This window comes from Cucumis sativus, chromosome 3 (assembly GCF_000004075.3).
Source record: "Cucumis sativus cultivar 9930 chromosome 3, Cucumber_9930_V3, whole genome shotgun sequence".
NCBI classification, from domain to species: domain Eukaryota; kingdom Viridiplantae; phylum Streptophyta; class Magnoliopsida; order Cucurbitales; family Cucurbitaceae; genus Cucumis; species Cucumis sativus.
In genome coordinates, this window is record NC_026657.2 from 6,422,206 (window position 1) to 6,442,134 (window position 19,929).

General features: G+C 33.4%; 4 protein-coding genes across 4 annotated transcripts; 2 read left to right on the forward strand and 2 right to left on the reverse strand.

Moving 5' to 3' along the window:
* Window positions 1-8,407: 8,407 nt before the first annotated feature.
* Window positions 8,408-10,750, forward strand: LOC101216931 (probable WRKY transcription factor 12). The gene is made up of 4 exons (XM_004133710.3): window positions 8,408-8,778; window positions 8,885-8,961; window positions 9,083-9,244; window positions 10,296-10,750. Exons 1-4 carry the CDS (start codon window positions 8,521-8,523, stop codon window positions 10,456-10,458), a joined length of 660 nt encoding a protein of 219 aa, XP_004133758.1. The 5' UTR covers window positions 8,408-8,520; the 3' UTR covers window positions 10,459-10,750.
* Window positions 10,751-12,410: 1,660 nt separating this feature from the next.
* LOC101217169 (nucleoside diphosphate kinase) lies at window positions 12,411-13,814 on the forward strand. Its single transcript, XM_004133711.3, has 4 exons — window positions 12,411-12,612; window positions 12,787-12,835; window positions 13,137-13,368; window positions 13,463-13,814. Exons 1-4 carry the CDS (start codon window positions 12,562-12,564, stop codon window positions 13,575-13,577), a joined length of 447 nt encoding a protein of 148 aa, XP_004133759.1. The 5' UTR covers window positions 12,411-12,561; the 3' UTR covers window positions 13,578-13,814.
* Window positions 13,815-14,708: 894 nt separating this feature from the next.
* On the reverse strand, window positions 14,709-15,747 carry LOC101220095 (ethylene-responsive transcription factor 13). Its single transcript, XM_004134228.2, has one exon. The coding sequence runs from the start codon at window positions 15,412-15,414 to the stop codon at window positions 14,980-14,982; it is 435 nt and encodes a 144-aa protein (XP_004134276.1). The 5' UTR covers window positions 15,415-15,747; the 3' UTR covers window positions 14,709-14,979.
* A 1,707-nt stretch (window positions 15,748-17,454) lies between these two features.
* Window positions 17,455-18,813, reverse strand: LOC101220335 (ethylene-responsive transcription factor 1). Its single transcript, XM_004134229.2, has one exon. It carries the CDS (start codon window positions 18,797-18,799, stop codon window positions 18,236-18,238), a length of 564 nt encoding a protein of 187 aa, XP_004134277.2. The 5' UTR covers window positions 18,800-18,813; the 3' UTR covers window positions 17,455-18,235.
* Window positions 18,814-19,929: the final 1,116 nt, after the last annotated feature.

Consider the following 19,929-nt stretch of genomic DNA (forward strand, 5'->3'; position numbering starts at 1 on the left):
ACAGTAAACCCTAATTGGTTTGATTTGATATTGAAAATAAAAAAATAAAAAATAAAGGAAAAAGAATATTATGGGAGGGGAGGGGAGGGGAGGGGAGGGGAAGCGGAATGTAAAGTGCAGTTGGGGTAAACCAAAAAAAAAAGTGTGATTAGTCTATTTAGTGCGTCGAACAACTCAACGAAAAGAGAAGAAAGAGAGAAGATTTTTGAGACACGGTGGAACCCACCAAAGATGTGGTGCCTCACTCTATCATTATGGGATTTTAGAATTTGATGGAAAGATGCAATTATTGCTGCATGGAATTCCAAAAACAAAACTACATGACGGCCTATTCATTCACATATTCCAATTCCCTCTTCTTCTTCCTTTTTTCTGTCTCTCAAAAAAAAAAAAAGAAAAAAAAAAGTAAAACAGTATAGTTTAGTAACCCTTTTTTTGGTTTTGTTTATGACACTTTGAATTTTGTAACCACAAATAATGATGAACAAAGTAACAAAAGGTGGCTTTCTTAATTTTCCAACCAGCGCACCATAGTTAACTATGCAATTGGTAGTATTATTAATTAAATAAAAGCCCTGGAAATGTAGAATTAAAATATAATGAATGGGGTGAAGGGCAGGTATTATATTATTATTTTATTTGAAAATAGTATAAAGATATAAATATCGAGGAGACTAGAGGAAGTTATAAAAGCAGGTGCTCCCAGTACCACATAGAGAATTGACAAAGTTAAGAGGAGTCCTCGATGTGCGTGGTCTCGAGTTGAGGGCTGACTTGTTAGAGGGAGGGCTGGGAAAGGAAGTGGAATTTTCCACACAAAATGACCCCTGGCCCCAGTCATGAGACTCTGCTTTTTGGTTGCTCCCCAAACCCACCCTCTCTCTCTCTAGCTATGATTCCCCAAACAAACCACCTTTCCCCAGCTCCCTTAATTTCGTCTCTCTCAACGAATCTTATTCCCTTCACCGTCAACAACCAACCACCTCGTCCTTAATTTCGGCCACACAAACGAACACACTCATCCCAATCACCACATATATTCAACCTTTTCCTTCTTCATCGTCCCTTCTTACTTCCTAAAACCCTATCCTCCTTAATCTCATTTTTATCCATCCCTTCACCATTTTTTTTTATTATTATTATTCTTATATATCATTCTAATCATAACCAAAGCTTTCACAATGATAAAACAAATTTCCCCCTCCCATTTTTATTTTATATGCACCTTCAAGGCTTCAACGTAACCCCCCCTCCTCCCGCAATCACATTTATAACCTATATATCAAAATTTAACAAATACCCTCTTTTAATCTTAATTCATATTCATACTTAACCTTCCAATTAATCATGTTGGTTCAGTAGCCGTTTAAATTAATCACAACTTCTACTATTTGAATTTCCTTTAATTACTCATGCTTCCCCCTTCTTGTTCACAAAAAGACTTACTCTCAAAAGGAAATGGGGCAGATGCCTCCGTTAAATATATTCCATCAGAATCCTATGATATTTTTTCCTTCCCTTTTCTCTTTTCTTTTTTTCCTTTTAAAATCTTGCTTTGAAAAAAGATTGAATAATCATTGTACAATGATTTAATCTACTACTGGAAAAGGAAATAAGACAAGCCTTTTTCTAAAGAAAAGGAAATGTTAATTGCTAGTTATTATCACTCATCAAATAGAGATCAGTAGATAGTTGCAGAGTAAAATTAAATAGGAAAACGAATGAGGTTTTTTTTAATAAAAAAAAACCATACATATACATACGCGCCTCTTAACCTCCCTTTCTCTATATATGTGTGAGTGTGTGTGTATATATATTATGAGGGTTCGTGGAGATATATTTTAATAATGTGGATTAAATAAATGAATTGAATCGGTCGTCGAGAACATGAATCTGAAGCCTCAAAATCAGAGAAAATCGAGGTCAGGTCCTGTCATATGGCTTTTGACGTAGGTGTGGGCCGTGTGCAAGATACTCATATACCCTTTAATTCCAACGTCAACCATTCCAAAGTTCTCCAACAAAATTCTTTTAACAATTTTTATGTACACCCTACACCTACGCGCCTCTTAACCTCCCTTTCTCTTTTTCTCTCTCCTTTTCCATTCTTCATTTCACCATTCATAAAGTGATGAGTGTAGTTCTAAAGTTTTCTTATACAATTATTGTTCACTTTCAAGTCGCCCTACCTTTCTCTCTCTCTCTCTCTCCCCCCCCCCCCCCCCCCCCCAAAAAAAAAAGAAAGAAAGAAAGAAAAAAAAAGTCTCCATTCCTTTTCCTCTAATTTTGTGTGTGTGTTCTTAATTTTAATGTTTTCTCAACTCAACTTTTCTATAGAATACAATACAATTGTAATGAAAAAAATAAATCTGGGTAAGTTGCTAAGTAGGGATGTTGTTTCTGTATACAATTTAGCAACTTACCCAGATTTTTCAATGGGCCCAAAAGATCCTCAATGAGGCTGTGAGCTAGAGGGAAAATATGGTTAGCTAAATGGAAACTTGGACGAAGGAATATATTCCTCGTCCCTACAATTGAAATAGTCTATAACCTAATACTTAAATATAAAGTTATTTTTTCAATTAATTGAATATTTAATTTGCCAATATGTTTTCAAGTACAACCTTTGGGGCGAACGACCAACACTTCCATCTTCTTAGATTGAGTATCTTTATTTGGGATGGTTCTATTTTCGGAATGATACTTCTAACTAATTATAATTTTATTTTTAAATGAAAACAAGTTTTAAACACTCAATAATCATTTTTCCGAATAGACTATGAGGGCATGCAGATGCCTAACTAGGACATGGACAACTATAGATTATATTGTCCTGTATTTGATTTTTTTTTTTTTTTTTAACTTTTAGCAATCTGGTATGGTTGAATATTTGAATCATATATGGTTTTTGGAGGTTTTACATTTCACAATAACACCCTTTTTCAAATTAACAAACAGACATAAAACGAAAAGAATCTCTCTCTCTCTCTCTCTCTCTCTCTCTTTGTGGTATTTTTTGCCACATACTAATATGTATAAAATATGATTTCGTTTGTTTATAGTTATTAGATAATTACACAAAAAAAAATGTTAGTTGGGGCCGGGGTGGGGGTGATACAAAATTCAGTAAAGAATCAAAACTAAAAGGTAGATCTTTGCGTTGGGGTCTGTAATTAGAGCCTGGGAGGGTTTTGATTTAGGAATTGAAATGAGTATTAATTAGTATATTGTAGCATTAGAAAGTACGTAGTGGATATACATGTAGGTTTTGTATTTTCAAGCGTAGAGAGAGATATTGTAGCATTAGAGATGGGTAGTGTTGTGACGTGAATTGAAGCTAAGAGGTAGATGAATGTTTTGGTTGAAATGGTTCTGTAGTTGTGCGCTTGTGGGGGAAGTTGGGGGGCCCTTTTCATGGAGATCAGAAATATAATAAAGATCAACGACAACACCTTTTTATTTATTTATTACTATTTTATATTTAAAAAATGGTTGTATTTGTAATTTGTTATTTGTAGGAATTAAATTAGGAAAATAGAAAGAGATGAAGTAATTAATTAAAGGGGAGGGTGAGTGGAAGTAAGACACATGCATAAATCAAAATGATATTGGAATTTGAATCATCATATTTGATTTAATTTTAATTTTTCTACCCCCCCCTAGACATCCCGACATGGATGGAAGCTTTGATGTAACCCCCACCACTCATTGCTCTTAAGACTTCTTCCTCTTCCATCTACTGTAATATCTCTACTCTTTTCCCACTCCCCCCCTCCTAACACATAACATTAACATCCATTATTCTTTCTTAAAAATAACTTTTCAACACAATACACATTACTATATCACTCACTATTTCCTATATATATATATCTATCATTCATTTCATATATTTCCCAACACAATCAAGTTTTTTAAAACATTACACTCCATCTACACATCTTTTACAATTTTACCCAGTCACATTTTGTTTCACTCACATATGCGCACCTACTTTTAGGTACACCCTCTCACACCCAAATAGTGTTTAATTTAGGTGTAGCTTTTTTTTCTTTTCTTTTTCTTTTTTTAATCTTTTATCCAATACCAATGCCAACACACCAACTTTTCCACAAATAATTAAATTCACAAATACTTCATAATATTTCAACCACATACATTATTTAATGAGTATGTAGATTTAACATATTCATGGGCATCTTTTGATTTACAAAATAATTTACATTTGAAAATTAAACAATTACCTTTAATTTACAAATATAAACCAAAATTATATGTAAGATAGCAATCGATGTATTATTATTCATGAATTAAATTTGGTTTAATTGTTATATTAATGAAAAATTTAACAGCATAAAATAAAAATAAATTGGTATTTTTGTATTAAACTCGATTAAATTATTTGTCTTAATTAATAAAAATAATTAAATAAATATAAACCAATTAGATTATCAATATGATTAGTTAATTAATTTGGCTGTTTTCAAATACAACCAAATAAACAAAAATTGGATAGATGTTGATAGAAACTAATAAAACTCTTAAATTTTGCTATATTTATAAATTTTCTTAGCATTTTTGTCATTTTAAAAAAATTTCTTAAAAAATAGTTAAAATAACTTGAAATATTAGTGGTAAATATAATAGCTTTCTTGGCGACATACTAAAGGAGTGGATTCGATAAGTGCATTAGGATATATCAATTAGGTTGATACATTCATATACCACCCTCATCATACTCCGATTGAAGATTAGATGCATTGTATTATTGTTTTTTTGAACAAGATGATAGGGGGCGGAGGAAGCGAGATCAATAGATGTACCCCAAATATCGCAACCAAGTTGATACATCTCAACATTTTCATTCAATTCCAAACCTAAAACCATGATTAATCATTACACACAAAAATAATATATACATGACCACTAGGTTTTTTCTAGCTTATCCTCGATACTCATTTTTGGGACAATGCATCAAAATCACCTAAAAAAGAAGGGTATTAAATATATATCTAAATTTCATGACAAACTGTGAAATAAATATGCCCCTAAGTGTAGTTGAGAATTTTTGGTTTAACACTTACACTTCCTCATTGTTATTGAATACATCTTCCTTGTTGTTATTGAATATATATAATATATATTGTATGCTTTTTAACTAATTCTTGGCCCGATCTTTGTATTCATTTTGAACTTTGTCGAACTCTTCTAATTTTGAATGAATGTTGTTATAGAAATATGATGAGAGTTGTGTTAATGAGGTGTAAACCTACGAGAGATATATTTAGTCCCGTTTATGTTTGCAAGTCTCTCTCTAGGTATGTAATGCACTTTTTTTTAAGTTAAGAAACTTGAGAATATTTTGGTCAGATAAGGTACATGGTTTACAATTAAAGATACTGAAGTTTTGGTATGATGGATGCTTAAAAAGGAAGTATGCTATAGAATTACAAAAGACATACAATAAATTGTCAGAAGAAGAGAACAATCAAGCTAAGCAACCACTACTTAAGGTCAAGGCATCGATCATGAAGATACGCACATATTTGACATTAGGCGTTTGTTTCAGTTGGCAAGAGATACCCACCAGCTTTGGGTCGCTTTTTCCACCATACGCTCTCCAAAAGCATATAAAACTCACACCTTTTTCTTCTTCTTCTTGTTTTATTATTAGGTTAAATTATAAATACTTCTAAAGGGCACGTCTTAATTATATGCTTATCCACTTAAATTTCTACCCTTGATATTTAAAATTATTTCAACTTTTTTTTTTTGCATTAACAAAAAAAGAAAAAAAACACGAGAACGTGACATTGAATTTTAATAGAGATATATTCGTGGGGTTAAATGTTGTTTTAATCATGCACATGAACTTTTGGACAAGTTTCAACGATGCTTCTTTAATTTTAGGATTATTTTCATTTTATTAACTTTCCTAAAGAAAAAGGAAGACAAATTTGTGATTGAGTGATTAAGTTGTAAAATTTAGAAGTTAACATTCGTGGGTTAACAAGTTTTATCGCATTCAAAGTATTATACACCAATTTGGAAAAGAAAAATAGATTGAGAGTTAATTTTGGAATTCCTTAATCAACCACCAAAATGGAAAAAAAAAAAAAAAAAAGATTCTCGAGCATTTTGTATATTTATCTGTTTAATTCGATATTTTTTCCCCTTTGGGATTTCACGCATACCCCGTCAATTGTCATTACAAAAATAGGATAGTAAGTAATGGAGAATGCATACATTTGTTAGAAGGTGCAGTAGAAAGAGAAGGTTGTAAACATCGTTGAAAGAAAGAGTGGGATCTGAAGAAAGAAAGCATTAGACGAGGAATATATGTTCATGAGAGGGAAAAAAAAATCGCAGAAATAGGGAGTGTAGGAGGGTGCAAACGAAGTCCAAAGGGAAAAAGAGGGAATCAAGTAGTCGCATATAATATCTTAATTACCTAAATTGGACAATTCTTAACGCCCTTATCATTCTCGAGGCTCAATAGAAAAATTACATTCCCAGTGGTTAAAGCCTCGATGTATTAAGTTAAGCCAATAGCTAAATAATAGAAATTCAACCCTAAAAGTTGGGTGATACTCCAAAAACAATATTCTATATTCAATTACCACGATTTCAAAAGTTTTCTATTACAATCCTCACTTAGTTATTTTTTAGTGAAATCAGATAAATTAACTAATCAATTATCTAAAATGCCAATAAAGCACTGATTAATCTAAATTAACAACTAAAGGAAATACCATTGATCCCTAATTCCTCTTTCCTTTAGTTTCTTGTTTTTTTAAAATGAGTAGTTAATTTATTTGACATTTTCAAATGTTCAGAGACTTGTTAGACAACAAGTGATGAAGATGCTAGAATGTCTTAACCTAGCTGATGTAAGTGTACTCCCTAACTCTTTGCTTTAAAATATTGGACAACAAACTCAATTTATTTTTTAGAAATTTAGAAGTTTGGTTCTCCCACCAATATACTTAATGCAATACCATTGAAAAAAGTTGTCTGTTATGGGTGAAGTACATCATTTATAAATGGAGAGATGGAACTAATTATTAGAAAGAAAAAGAAAAACTAAAAATGACTTAGTTGGGGAAATGAAGGGCGCTCCCAATTCTCTATTATAGGGTCGCCATTTGTCCATCTACTGTCAGATAACCTGAAACATGCACTTCTTATAACATTCATTCTCAAATTTATGTATGTATAAAATAACATCAATCTCACAGTGTTTTATTTAATTACAACCATTTTACAAACAGGCGATGAAACCAGAAACTGTAGTTAACAAAATTTGCGTTTATCCACGTTGAACTATGTTTGAATTGACTAGAGACTGATGATCGACTATGTTTAATATTATACGTCTTTTTAGAAGGTTACAAATAAAAATTTAAAGAAAAAAAAAGTTAGGGTGCTGGGGAGTAATGGGCCGGTAGCTGTTTAAAGCGTTGAAGCAAGTATGTTACAATATATATTTGAAGGGTGTGAAGTAAATGAATAAAATATTAAAGCACAAGAGAGATAAAGATGACATATTGAAATATTGTTTAATAAAATAAAGTATGATCTTTTCCAAAAAGAAGCGTTATGTTTTATACATGTGGAATACAAAGAAGGTTGAACAGAGGTACGTAAAAGATATATTGAAATAGAGAAATAAAAAATTGAAGGAAAAAGAAGAATGATTTGGGTTCATTAATAATGAAGTGCTGATGAAGGGAGTATTAGTGTTAAGAGGTTGTTGTGTATAACAGTAATATAATAGTGAAAAGTAAGGAAGGAAACTGAAAAAGAGAGAGGAGAAAAGGATAATTGGAAAATAATGTGTGTGTGTGTGTGTGGGGACAAAAAGAGATGAGAGTTTAATTAAATAAGAATGGAGTTATTGATAGAAATAAAAATAAGAAATGGGGGATTTTAGGGAGGTAGAGGGGTAAAATAAGAAAAGAAGAATGGAATAATATTGGGAAGAACTTTTAGAGTAGGAACAAAAGAAGTGGCGTAGACCCGCATTATGGAGCAGCTGGCATATGATATGTTTTGAATGGGCAGTGGGAGTGTGGAATGGTTTTGTTTTCAAGATGTACATAATTGTACTGTGCAAAAAAGAGAGAGAGAGAGAGAAATCAAAATACATACAAGCTTATAATTAAGGGTAGTGTTTGGGTTTTGTATTTCCTTTGGTATTATGGTACGTACAGGGTTAGATATAAAATAAAATGAAGGGAATTGAAGAATTAAATATTAAATTAGAAAACATTACTTTTTCGCATTTACTGGTACGTTGACCCAAACAGCACACCCAGAGAGGTTGAAGTGATTAAAGTGCCCTAAATATAGAAAATAATAAAAAATAAAAAATAAAGCTAAGAAGAGAGGAATTGGGGGGGGGGGGGGGGGGGGAGGGGATCTTTCTTTTTCTTTGTTTGTTTGGCATTTGGTTTTTGCTTTTGCTTTGCTTTCTTGGGATCACTTTCCTTGGTATAATCATAGTGAGAAAGACGAATAATGGAAACTGGAACCCAGACCCAAAGATCATCAGGGAGAGGGGAGGATTATGAAGTTCAAGTGTCGTTCCACCTCTCAAATGATCCACACCACATCCACGAAATGGGATTTGTGCAGTTGGAAGAGCACAGCCAGGTTTTGAGCTTCTTGGCACCCAACAACAACAACAACACCACCAATATGCCACCTCCTCCCTTTACTACTACTTCTCCTCACTCCAACATCCTCCCTCGACCACCTTCTTGGACTAATCACCAGGTACTAACTACACTAACTACTAACTACTATTACTATTAATTTGCTCACCTTTTTTCTACTCGATTAATATACATGTATTAAGTTGTCATCCACTAATTCCTATCAGCTGCCCGGAACACTGGATCCCAAGCCCGGTAACGATGAAAACTGCACGGCTACTGCTACTGATGCCACCAATTCATGGTATACACAAATACAACAAAACCCTAATTATTACATATTGTTTGCACGTACAGTGATTGAGTTAGGTAGGAATGAATTAATATGAATATATACATGATCATGCTCTTAATTTGCACTGCAGGTGGAGAAACACAAACGCCGATAAGAGTAAGGTGAAGGTAAGGAGAAAGCTGAGAGAGCCACGTTTCTGTTTTCAGACAAGAAGCGATGTTGATGTGCTGGACGATGGCTATAAATGGAGAAAATATGGCCAAAAAGTTGTCAAGAACAGCCTTCATCCTAGGTACTACCCATCCTTACCTCCTTTTCCGATCCTCCTCCTCCTCCTCTTCTTCTTCTTTCTTTTAGTATATATCACATCCTTCTCTCGCATCGCATGCACCAGTAATGCCACCCAAACCCTTATGTTCTTTGCTAATATAACATCCACCATTCACTTTTCAATTATATCATCACTTCTCTCCCAATATCCCTACCCTAATTTTGAATTTAATTTATCTATACTACTTTAGCTTCTTCATGATGGCATATTAATTTCATGCATCATCAAGTCTCCTTGCTATTTTGATATCGAAATGAGATTAATTATTTTTTTTTATCTAGATTCACGAGTGTAGAATAGAACTAATTATTATTTTTATCTAGATTCAAGAGTGTAGAATAGAACCGATTAAAGTTGTATGAAATGTTGGGAGAGATTGATTAGTTATGATGCAAATTAAGGCATACGGATTATTGTCATAAGTTGCATTGCATTGTATGTGTGTATGTATGTATATATGTATAGCATATATGTATTATCACGAGTTGTTGATGATGCGCGAGAGAGAGAGGTTAAAATGAGAAAATGCACGAATGGAATGATAAAACAATTGATTAGTTAGTATAGAAAATAGATATACATATACATGTACATGTACATGTATGTAAAGAGAGAGGATATAATAATTAGGAGAAAGAGAAGTGAAGAGGGGTTTTGGGGGTTTGGGTAGTTCACAGTTCAGTTTCAGTAGTAGGCAGATTGGGAATGATTATGTTATATTCTCTTCACCAGTGCCATCATTATTGATTTGGGGATTTTGGTTATAGGTGGCCGCCCCCCCAAGGCCAAGGCCCAGAACAACTACCAGTCATCCACACACACACACACACACATATATACCTATATTCTTCTATTTCTAATTTTGACTACTTTTTCTTTACTCTCTGCACAACACAACAACATATCCATTCATTTCATTTTTGTTTCTATGGTGATTTAATATGCGAAGGTAGGATGAGAACAAATAATAATATTCAAGGGTTAAATAATGATAGTGATTAATAATTTGCAGAAGCTACTATCGTTGCACGCATAGCAACTGCCGAGTGAAGAAGAGGGTAGAGCGACTGTCGGAGGATTGCCGGATGGTAATAACCACTTACGAAGGTAGACACAACCACACTCCTTGTGATGACTCCAATTCTTCGGAGCACGAACCCTTTACATCCTTCTGACTTCCGGCTCATTAATTCCCCAACTCCCAATAACTTTTTTTTTTCTTTTATATATATATAATATATATATAATTTTCTTTTTACATCCCTGCCTTCCCTAATTTCATTTCCCCCTTTCCTTTCTTAATTTCCCTTTTCATTGCAGCTTGTATAATTATTATTATTATTATTATTATTATTTCTTTCACTTTCTAAGCAAAATATCTGCCCCTCTGTATTTATTTGTTTAGAGATAAGACGCACATGAGAATATGAGATGGATTCCACTCCACTCCACTCCAATTTCTACCTATCCTATTACTGTTTACTATTATTACTCCACCCCTCACCCCCTCTTTCTTCTTCTCACCCTACTTTTTATGATATGATTTACTAATACTTCGTTCTGGATCACACAATCTGATCAATGCTGGGTGGCCTGCCCTCGGCCTGTCACCAGGCCCAGCCCACTTCCAAATTAAACCTCTTGGCCCACCGCCCATTGTCGCTATCCCATTCCATTTAATATTCCCAACCTTCCCTTTTTCTTTCCAATACGACGCTTCTCCAATATACCATTCCTGCCCTCCATGTTTCCTTTTTACTGCTTTCTTATATCTATAACACACCTTCTACAGTCTTTTGGCTGGGAATGCTGCATATACGAATGAGATTCTAAGATTTCGTTGATGTTATTTCAGATCACTACATCCTTAAGTCTTCTTCTTAGTTAATTTTCTCTGGACCAACTGTTAAGAGTTGTCATTCCATGCTCGTTATTTTCAGTTTCTTTTCCTAATCCTAACTGTGTGGTTTGAGAAGATCGTCGTCTATGGGGTGAATTCGACTCTTTTTTTTTATTATTTGTTGCTGTCTTAATTTTCTATCCAATACGTTGTACTACAAAAAACTGTAGGACTTTTCTATTTGAATCTTCCTATCTATTTTGACTCATTTATTCGACTCTAATAATTCTTGCTAACCACAACCTCCATCTTTATTGGCCATTTTTAAATCCCACCTCAACTCATAATTTTAATTACCTTCTACCATCAACATATCCAAATCTCAAATAAAATCCTTCACGTATGCATGTGCTCTCCATATATCTTTTCTACACAGTAAAAATAAAGTGAAAACAAGATATATATGGCAGGCTTTTATTGATGTGGAGACTGGGTTTTGTACAAGAACAGTGCAGCTGCCAAGAAAAAAAATAAAAAATACATTGCAATGAACCGTACATTTTAAGGATTATGAAACTAATAAATTGTTCCAACCATTTTTTGACGATCACGTACACGTGCTTTTCAAACACACAAATAGAATCAAAATGTGGGCTTCTTCGCTTTATATCTGTGAATCATTCTCCAAAAAGGGGAAGGGGATCTCATTCCCTAATTCCATAAAAGAAAAAGAAAAGAGCTATCAAACTTCATCCATCTCATTCTTTTTACCTATTTCATGAGATGCCCATTTGTTTATATGTATTTTTCCAAAATCATACTAAATCCTATCATTTTTCTTTCACGTCCGTTTTAGTCTTTAGACTTTTAAAAATATCTTATCTTGACTCTTGTCGTTCGAGTTATGTTAGCTATGCAACAAAACGATACATGATTTCTACATTTGGATGATTTAGGCTTCGGATTTATCATATTAATTAAAAATGATTAATTTATAATATTTATGAGCAAATTTAGTAGAGTTTATTTTTTAGGGTTGTTATTAATTTTATTTTACCTTGTCATCATGTTGTGAATGTTAAGACAAAGATGTTCAAAGTGTGTTAGGTTTTGGTGTTAGCATAAATATTGAAAGTAAAATGGTAGCGGGAAAGAGAGATTGTGCACACTTGATAGAGTAATTAGAAGAAAATAGTGGTGTATATGGGAGATATGAGCATATTAGGAAAGAAGAGATTTAAATTCGTACGTAAATAAATAATTAGAAATAAAAATTAATATAATATTTGAGTGGAAGGGTATTAGGGTTAGGCGACACCAAATGCAGTTGCACCTATAAAATCCCTTTTACGCGTCTTCCCGATTCAACAGCGGTCTCCCTGTCTCTACCCCTACAAACTTCAACACCAGAAGCATAACTTAACGCCGGTCCACAAAAATGGAGCAGAGCTTTATCATGATCAAGCCTGATGGAGTACAGAGAGGCCTGGTATCCCTCTTTCATATCCTCTTCCATTTCATTTCTTTTCTTTTCCTTTTAGTACAACTTAATCTGGGATGTTTCTTTCAACTTGGGGCGTATTTTCAGCTGTGGTGTATTTGCATTACCATCAATCCGTCTATCCTCCTGCTTTAATACGTTTCTGTGTCATTATTTTTCCAGGTTGGAGAGATTATCAGTAGGTTTGAGAAGAAAGGCTTTTCTCTAAGAGGTAACTACCCCCGAGAGCTTTACGATTTCTCTGTTTTGTTTTTCCTTGTATGTTTTCTGTTGTGTATGTTTCGTTTCCTTTTGCGTCGATCTAAACACGGTGCAGAATTAACTTCTTTCCCGATAGGATCTCGTCGTCTTTAAATGTGTTCTTATTCTTAAGCTGACCTCGTCCTCTTGCTTGCCTAAGCTTGAGTTTGACGGAAATCTTACATTCTCTACCATCTGCAATCTGCACCTTTTTATTGTACTCAATATAGACTGTTGCTGATTTAGAACAATACTTGGTGTGTGTGGGTTAGGTTTGAAGCTCATGTCTGTGGATCGCGCTTTTGCTGAAAATCATTACTCTGATCTTGCTGGAAAGCCCTTTTTTAATGGATTGATTGAATACATAATTTCTGGTCCCGTCGTTGCAATGATCTGGGAGGGGAAAAATGTTGTAGCAACTGGTAGGAAGATCATCGGAGCGACGAAGCCAGTGGACTCTGATGTGGGAACCATACGGGGTGACTTTGCAATTGATGTTGGCAGGTAACGACGGTTTTGAATTGAATGAATGCTTGATAGTAAGTTGATGAAGGAAAACATACGAGTGGATGATGGATGGTTGGTTTTGTCTTTTCAGGAACATCATTCATGGAAGTGACTCGGTGGAGAGTGCAAGGAAGGAAATTGCTCTTTGGTTCCCAGAAGGTCCCGTTTACTGGCAGAGTAGCCTTCATTCATGGATCTACGAGTGAGAAAATAAATCCTTGTGGTTAATCCCATTCCGTGCGGCCCTTTGTTTTGTGTTTTCACCTCTTTTAAATTGATAACCAACCACTTGGTTGAGACATTTCTATGTTTATTCAATAGCTGGCTATAAGCATGGCGTTATGGTGTTGTACTTTAGTTTCTGTTTGCTATCAGCTACTGTTAATGTTTATGGATCTGAAAGTTAGTCTGTCTTTAATTTACTTCTTAGTTAGTTAGTTGCATGCTCAAGTCTCGAAACAAAATATATGCTTTGTTAAAAGGTTCTAACCTTAGCTCAAATGTTTTTCAAAAACAGCAATAGTAATGAATAACCAAACGAAGCAAAAATGTAACCAATAATTTACATACTGCTAATGCTTTAGATCCAAATCTGATTATGTAACTAAATTGATCGTTATAAGGCTCTTCGTTAGTCACTTTGATTTATGATTGAGGTTTCAAAGATATGGTTCTTGGGTTAATTTGAAAAATAATAGCACTTTAATTTCAATAATACCATTTTTATCAGAGGTGTTAATTTTATCAATTTCTATTTTCTTTCAACTCTCTTTCACTTCGGTCATAATAAGGCTACGACTTCCAAATTTCTCCATCTTTGGGGTGGGTTTTGAAGAACTAATACTCTAGAGGCAATGAGCTCAATCTTCGATGCTCTTGGTGCCAATATAGAATTTTGGGTTGAGAGATTGGGAGAAGAGTTCTGTTCTCTATCTCTTGTATTTTTCAATTTTGGTGTTGATGGTGCAGACAATTCTACTATGTGCAAATCTGAAAATTCCATTTAGTGGGGAAGTTCCGTTCTTTTATCTCTTTTATGTTTTATATATATATTTCTTCTTCTTATATCTCTCGTCATCTTTCTACCCCCTAATTTCTATCTCCTGTCTTTCAGAAGAAGAAGAAATCCGCCTCCTTGTGTTGATTGGATTATCGTTGTCTATATTCTAATTTCTTAGTACCCCTCCATATTTTTCTTTAGAATCCAAAGTAGAGAATGTTTGTAAAATGTCGTTGCAGGATTGGATTGGATATAAAAACTAAAAAAACTAAAAAGAGCAAATCGGACATAAATCCAGAAGAGAAAGAAGAAGAAGAAAGGAAAGGGAAAGGGAAAGGACATAAATTATAATAATAATAATTAAAAAAAAAGGATCATATTAACTTTTAGGTAAATGTAATTTCTTCATGAAATTAAGATTATATTATTTAACACTCTCTCACCTCACCTCACCCTGATGCAAATCGGAAATAAATTATATAACTGATATATAATATTATTAGTGTGTAATAGTCGGTTTGTAGATAATTGGAATGGATGGGGAAGCAGGCAAAGTACGTGGGAAATGAAATGGGGGTCAGAGGCTTGGGAAAAAGTGAAGTAACAGGCTAACAGGCGTAGTTGTCAGCAGAAGTTTGATGGTGGGCGTGGGTAGGACTTGGAGGAGGGTTAGCAGACGAAGTAGAAGCAGAAGTAGAATGTGTAGAATCAGAATCAATGAGATGTGGAAAGTTGAGTTTCGCCTTAGCTCCTCGGATTTTGAAAGCCGCTCGATCGTAGGCCAAAGCTGCTTCTAGGGCCGTTTCAAAGGTCCCCAGCCACGTTCTGGCTCCATTTCTCTTTGGATCTCTTATCTCCGCCGCATATTTCCCCCATGGCCTCCGCCTCACTCCCTTGAACTGCACTCCATTCTCCACCGCCGCCCCTTTATAATGATGATCCTGAATAATACTACAAATCCCATCCCCACTCTTGTTTAAGTTCTCTTCCAGAAGATGCTGACGGATCGAGTCCAACACATCCGACTCCCTCCACGACGACATTAATATATATCTAATTTGGTGCAGTTGATTAAATTATTTGCAGTGGGCACTGGCAGTTCTCCGATCCCTTGAGCCTTCTTCTTCATTTTATATGTCCATCCCCTTAATTAGGCCTTACTCCGCTGCTTCCCTGAACCAACCTCCAAATTATATACACCATCTTCCTTGAAACAAAAACGTGGTTAAATTGATATCATATTATAACATACCAATTCCATTCTGTCCTATTCTATTCTATACTATCTCACCTCACCTCACCACACACATATGTGCCACACAAATGTATTTTATATAACTTATATATTATAACTATTCCCTCGGTTTCTACTTCTTCTTCTTCTTCTTCTTCTTTTCAATAAAATAAATATATAAAAGAAACAATTAATCCTTGTTATGGTTATAGGGTCAATGGGGATTCAAAGCAGTAGGGCTAAGGGTAACAACACGTTTTCAAAGTCTCTAACCTTGAATTTGACTTCTTTTTCCAAAGTATGAAATTTCATTTATTATTTATTATTTGATTTTGTTGTAACCCTTGTACATAAAATTATTTTTATGTCAACACAAAGCTACCTCTCTCTTCCACATCCACATCATCTGTGTCATCTACGCTTGCTTTTGTGAATAAATTACAAACAACGAAACTTCCAAGTTCCACCTGAACTGATCACCTACTTAAATTAAAACCACACAATTCATATTCTAATTCTATATTATGCCAACTACTACACGTTGTTTCAATCTTTCTTTTTTAAAAAATAGCAATATTGTTCTTTTAGTGCACGTGAGATTTTTTTTTTCCTGGTCTGCCCATTTTTAGTGTCCAAACCTCTAACTCGTTTTATTTAATTTAGAAAATATATGTGTGCTTTTAGTTTATAATCTGAATTATATTTCTGAAACTGTTTCCTTTATCAAAACGTTGAATTTTACTCCTACAAATATAATATGTATTTTATATAAAAAAGAAATTTAAAAGTTAAAATGTGTTATATGATGTACTTTACTATAAGTTATATAATATTACAAAATAATAATTATATAGGTTTTCTTTAGCTTGAAACACATTCAAATAAATTCCTTTAATATTATTTAGTGGTTAGATGGTTTATGATTGAAATTGAATTGAAATAACTAATTGCATATGGTTAGGAAATAAATTGTTCTTTTATTGAATTGGAAACATCAACATATGATTGGTGTTTTATTTGTAAACAAATTTAACATAAGATTCGTAGTTACTTCTAATTTGATGAATTAGTTTTGAATTTTGCTACTAGCTATGCAATCGATTGAATTATGATTGACATAATTATAATTATAGTTCAGTAACAACTCATGCAAAGTAAATAATTATTTTTAGGTCACTGTTTTTGGAGTCTGCCTTCGACTACCAATCAATGAGTAATGACATTCTTTTGTTTTCAAGTTTTGTTCATTTGATGCTATTAATTGCTTGATCATCTAGATTCTTGAAGCTATTTTTTTTCTTATCTGGTTTATTATTTATGCATGATTGTAATTTTAGGTTACATAACTGTCTTCAATGTTATTTACTTTATAATTGTTTGTAGCCAGGGTTGTTTGGTTAGGAATCCTACTTTAAATGGGTGTATGACCTGCTCTATGCTTAATTTGTTGCTTCTATTATAACATGTGGTATTTCGATTGTCCGACTATTATAACGTATAATTACCCATGATATTGTTATTTCAAGTCGAGAAAAATAGTTTGTACCTAAACACACTATTGTTTAACAACCTATCAAAATCATTCAAGATTAATACCCATCAATTTATACTAATTCAGAGACCCGAATCATATTTCTTTTGTTTTTGAGAAATTAAGAGTACTCTCCTCCCTCTTATTTTGGGAGAATAAATTTGAAGAGAAATAGAGATATCTGTCCTATTTCCCTCCAAATTTATTATTTTATCAAAATAATCTTTTATAATTCTCTTCAAATTTATTTTCTTTCAAATTAAAATACTGTTTTAGTACAATATGGAATTAAACCTTACATCTCTGGTACGTAGCATATCAGGAATAAATTGACTGATTTTCTTAAATCATGAGATGATTGCTTTAATTGGAAACTATTATAGTAGAGAGAAAATGTAAAAGTAGTAGACATGAAAATTTGTTAGACAATTATTTGATGGAACCAAACTTCACTAAGCAAATAATTCGCCCAAAGAGTTGCAACTTGAGATCTCAGTATTGATAGCAGGAGGAAGCTCGACCCAAATACCTCTAACGTAACATTAAAGGGCAATAATTCGCTTGGGAAAATGGTGGACCCAAATACCTTTAAAGGTGATGCATGGCGAGGTTGATGTGTTATCAGCCGAAGCATAATGACCCTTCTTCATAACTTAAAGATTGCTCACTCAAGTGTTGGTTCAAACCATCCACTCTAATAGTCTTCTTGAATCCCCTCAAGGTATCATTGTGGAGGAAATACGGAACTGGATGATTAACATTGCGAGACATTATACATTAGAGAAAATGTAAAAGTAGACAGAAATTTATTGGGTAGTGAATAGGAGAGACTACAAATTTTGGATTCTAGCTACATATATATATCTAAGTGGTAGTTTCATTGCATAATTATATTTATTACTATTAGTTTTTTTTTTTTTTAAATGAGAAAGTTAAAGCTATGTGGTTTTTTGATAAAGATAAGTATGTCATTTGGTGAGTGATGTTGGAGATGACTGAGATAGAAAATGGAGATTATAATTTGTGAAGGCCGGCTGGTGAGAAATTAAAGGGTAGATGGAATATGGAGAGTAGAATAAGTTGAAGTTGGAGTTTTGACTCATGAGTAGTTGTTAGAAGAAATGATGTGAGGGAAGTTGAGTTTTGCTTTGGCCCCTCGCATCTGAAAAGCAGCTCGATCGTAAGCTAAAGCAGCGTCTTGGGCGGTGTGGTAAGTTCCCAGCCATATTCGAGCTCCTTTTTTGCTCGGGTCTCTGATTTCTGCCGCGTACTTCCCCCAAGGCCTCCTCCTCACTCCTCTGAACTGCAAACCTCGAGGCCGAGGCTGAGACTTCTCCTCCGGATTGTCTCTAATAATAATTGAAGACATTTGATCCACCATATTGTTGTTGTTATTACTCATCTCCCAACCAGCTCCACTCCTACTAATATCATACCTGATTATTCCATCCTCAACATTATTATGAGTACTCCCTTTCCCTAAGTCATCTTCTAGAAGATGCCGCCGAATCTGCTCCAAATGAAATAAATCCGACGACGACCCTTCCAAGCTGCTGCTGCTGCTGCTCAACATTTTTCTGCTTCTGATTTTTTTACTTTTGCTTATTGTTATTGGAAGGAAACCACTAGCACACTGTGTATTCTGTATAATGTGTGTTTCCATCCATCTCTACTCCTTTATATATTATATCCAAATACTAATAATATATAACTAATACCGACGCAACCCTCACCTCTTTCTTCGAATCTTCCAAACTATATCCCACGTGTTCACAAACTCCCTCGTCTCTAATATTTTTCTCTCTTTTTCTTTTTCTGCCCTTGCTTTCCTCTAACTATATATATATATTATATTATTCCAACAACCTCCTGAACCTATCAAATAAAATACTACATAATACGTGCAATTTATATACATATAAAAAAAACTATATACACACATGCCAAATACTGACCGATAGAGAATGTACTAATAATGGGTCAAACTATTGGTATCACACCACTGCACACTTTTTCAATATAAAAAAATGGATTGAACTATTTATAAATTATAACAAAATTTTATATGCTTCTTAAAGTTTAGAAAGATGTACTTAGAAGTTTATCAATATTTATCAATAATATTAACTAATATAAGTGTTATCACTAATAGAAGTTGTCCTTTTTGTTATTTATGTTAATAGTTTGACATTTTTTTAAAAAAATTCTTTATAACATGTGTTATAAATATTATTAGTGATATACAAAAATTAATATATATATATATATAAATGGATGAATTTTTTTTGAATAATTTGAGTGTACTACTTTAATCATTTTATAAGAGCAACGATGAGATATGCAAGTTATCTCATAATACATTTCTCTTATTACATAGAATAAAAAATATTTGTTAGTTAATTTGTGGAAAAGAAATTTTAAAATTTGTTGTTACATATGCATGAAAACTGTAAGTATTTTTCTTTATATGGGGGTATGTATTGTTTTTATTTTAAATTCCAAAATAGTTTAAAAATAAATTGAAATAGCAAATATTATTATTGTAGTTAAAAGAAAGCATGGGAGTTTTGGTAACATTGAAAACGTGTTGTTCAAGTATTTGTTAATAAATTAAAGGACAGTTCTTGGTTACTTCTTATATAATATATAAATGTCTAAAACTTACCGCTATATTGGTGTTATTTGCAATACAATAAAAGTTAGTCAATCAGAATTTCCGTAAATACAATAATAATTCTGGCGTTTATTTAATCGCTTCTCTATTGACTTCAGCGAACAAGTCAGAAGTGAGGA

Excerpts from the sequence above, each read along its gene's own strand:
- LOC101216931 (XM_004133710.3), top strand. The coding sequence starts at position 8,521 with ATGGAAACTGGAACCCAGACCCAAAGATCATCAGGGAGAGGGGAGGAT. Across the intron at positions 8,779-8,884 it reads CTTCTTGGACTAATCACCAG|CTGCCCGGAACACTGGATCC; the intron begins GTACTAACTACA and ends AATTCCTATCAG. Across the intron at positions 9,245-10,295 it reads AAGAACAGCCTTCATCCTAG|AAGCTACTATCGTTGCACGC; the intron begins GTACTACCCATC and ends AATAATTTGCAG.
- LOC101217169 (XM_004133711.3), top strand. The coding sequence starts at position 12,562 with ATGGAGCAGAGCTTTATCATGATCAAGCCTGATGGAGTACAGAGAGGC. Across the intron at positions 12,613-12,786 it reads ATGGAGTACAGAGAGGCCTG|GTTGGAGAGATTATCAGTAG; the intron begins GTATCCCTCTTT and ends TTATTTTTCCAG. Across the intron at positions 12,836-13,136 it reads GAAAGGCTTTTCTCTAAGAG|GTTTGAAGCTCATGTCTGTG; the intron begins GTAACTACCCCC and ends TGTGTGGGTTAG.
- LOC101220095 (XM_004134228.2), bottom strand. The coding sequence starts at position 15,414 with ATGTCGTCGTGGAGGGAGTCGGATGTGTTGGACTCGATCCGTCAGCAT.
- LOC101220335 (XM_004134229.2), bottom strand. The coding sequence starts at position 18,799 with ATGGAAACACACATTATACAGAATACACAGTGTGCTAGTGGTTTCCTT.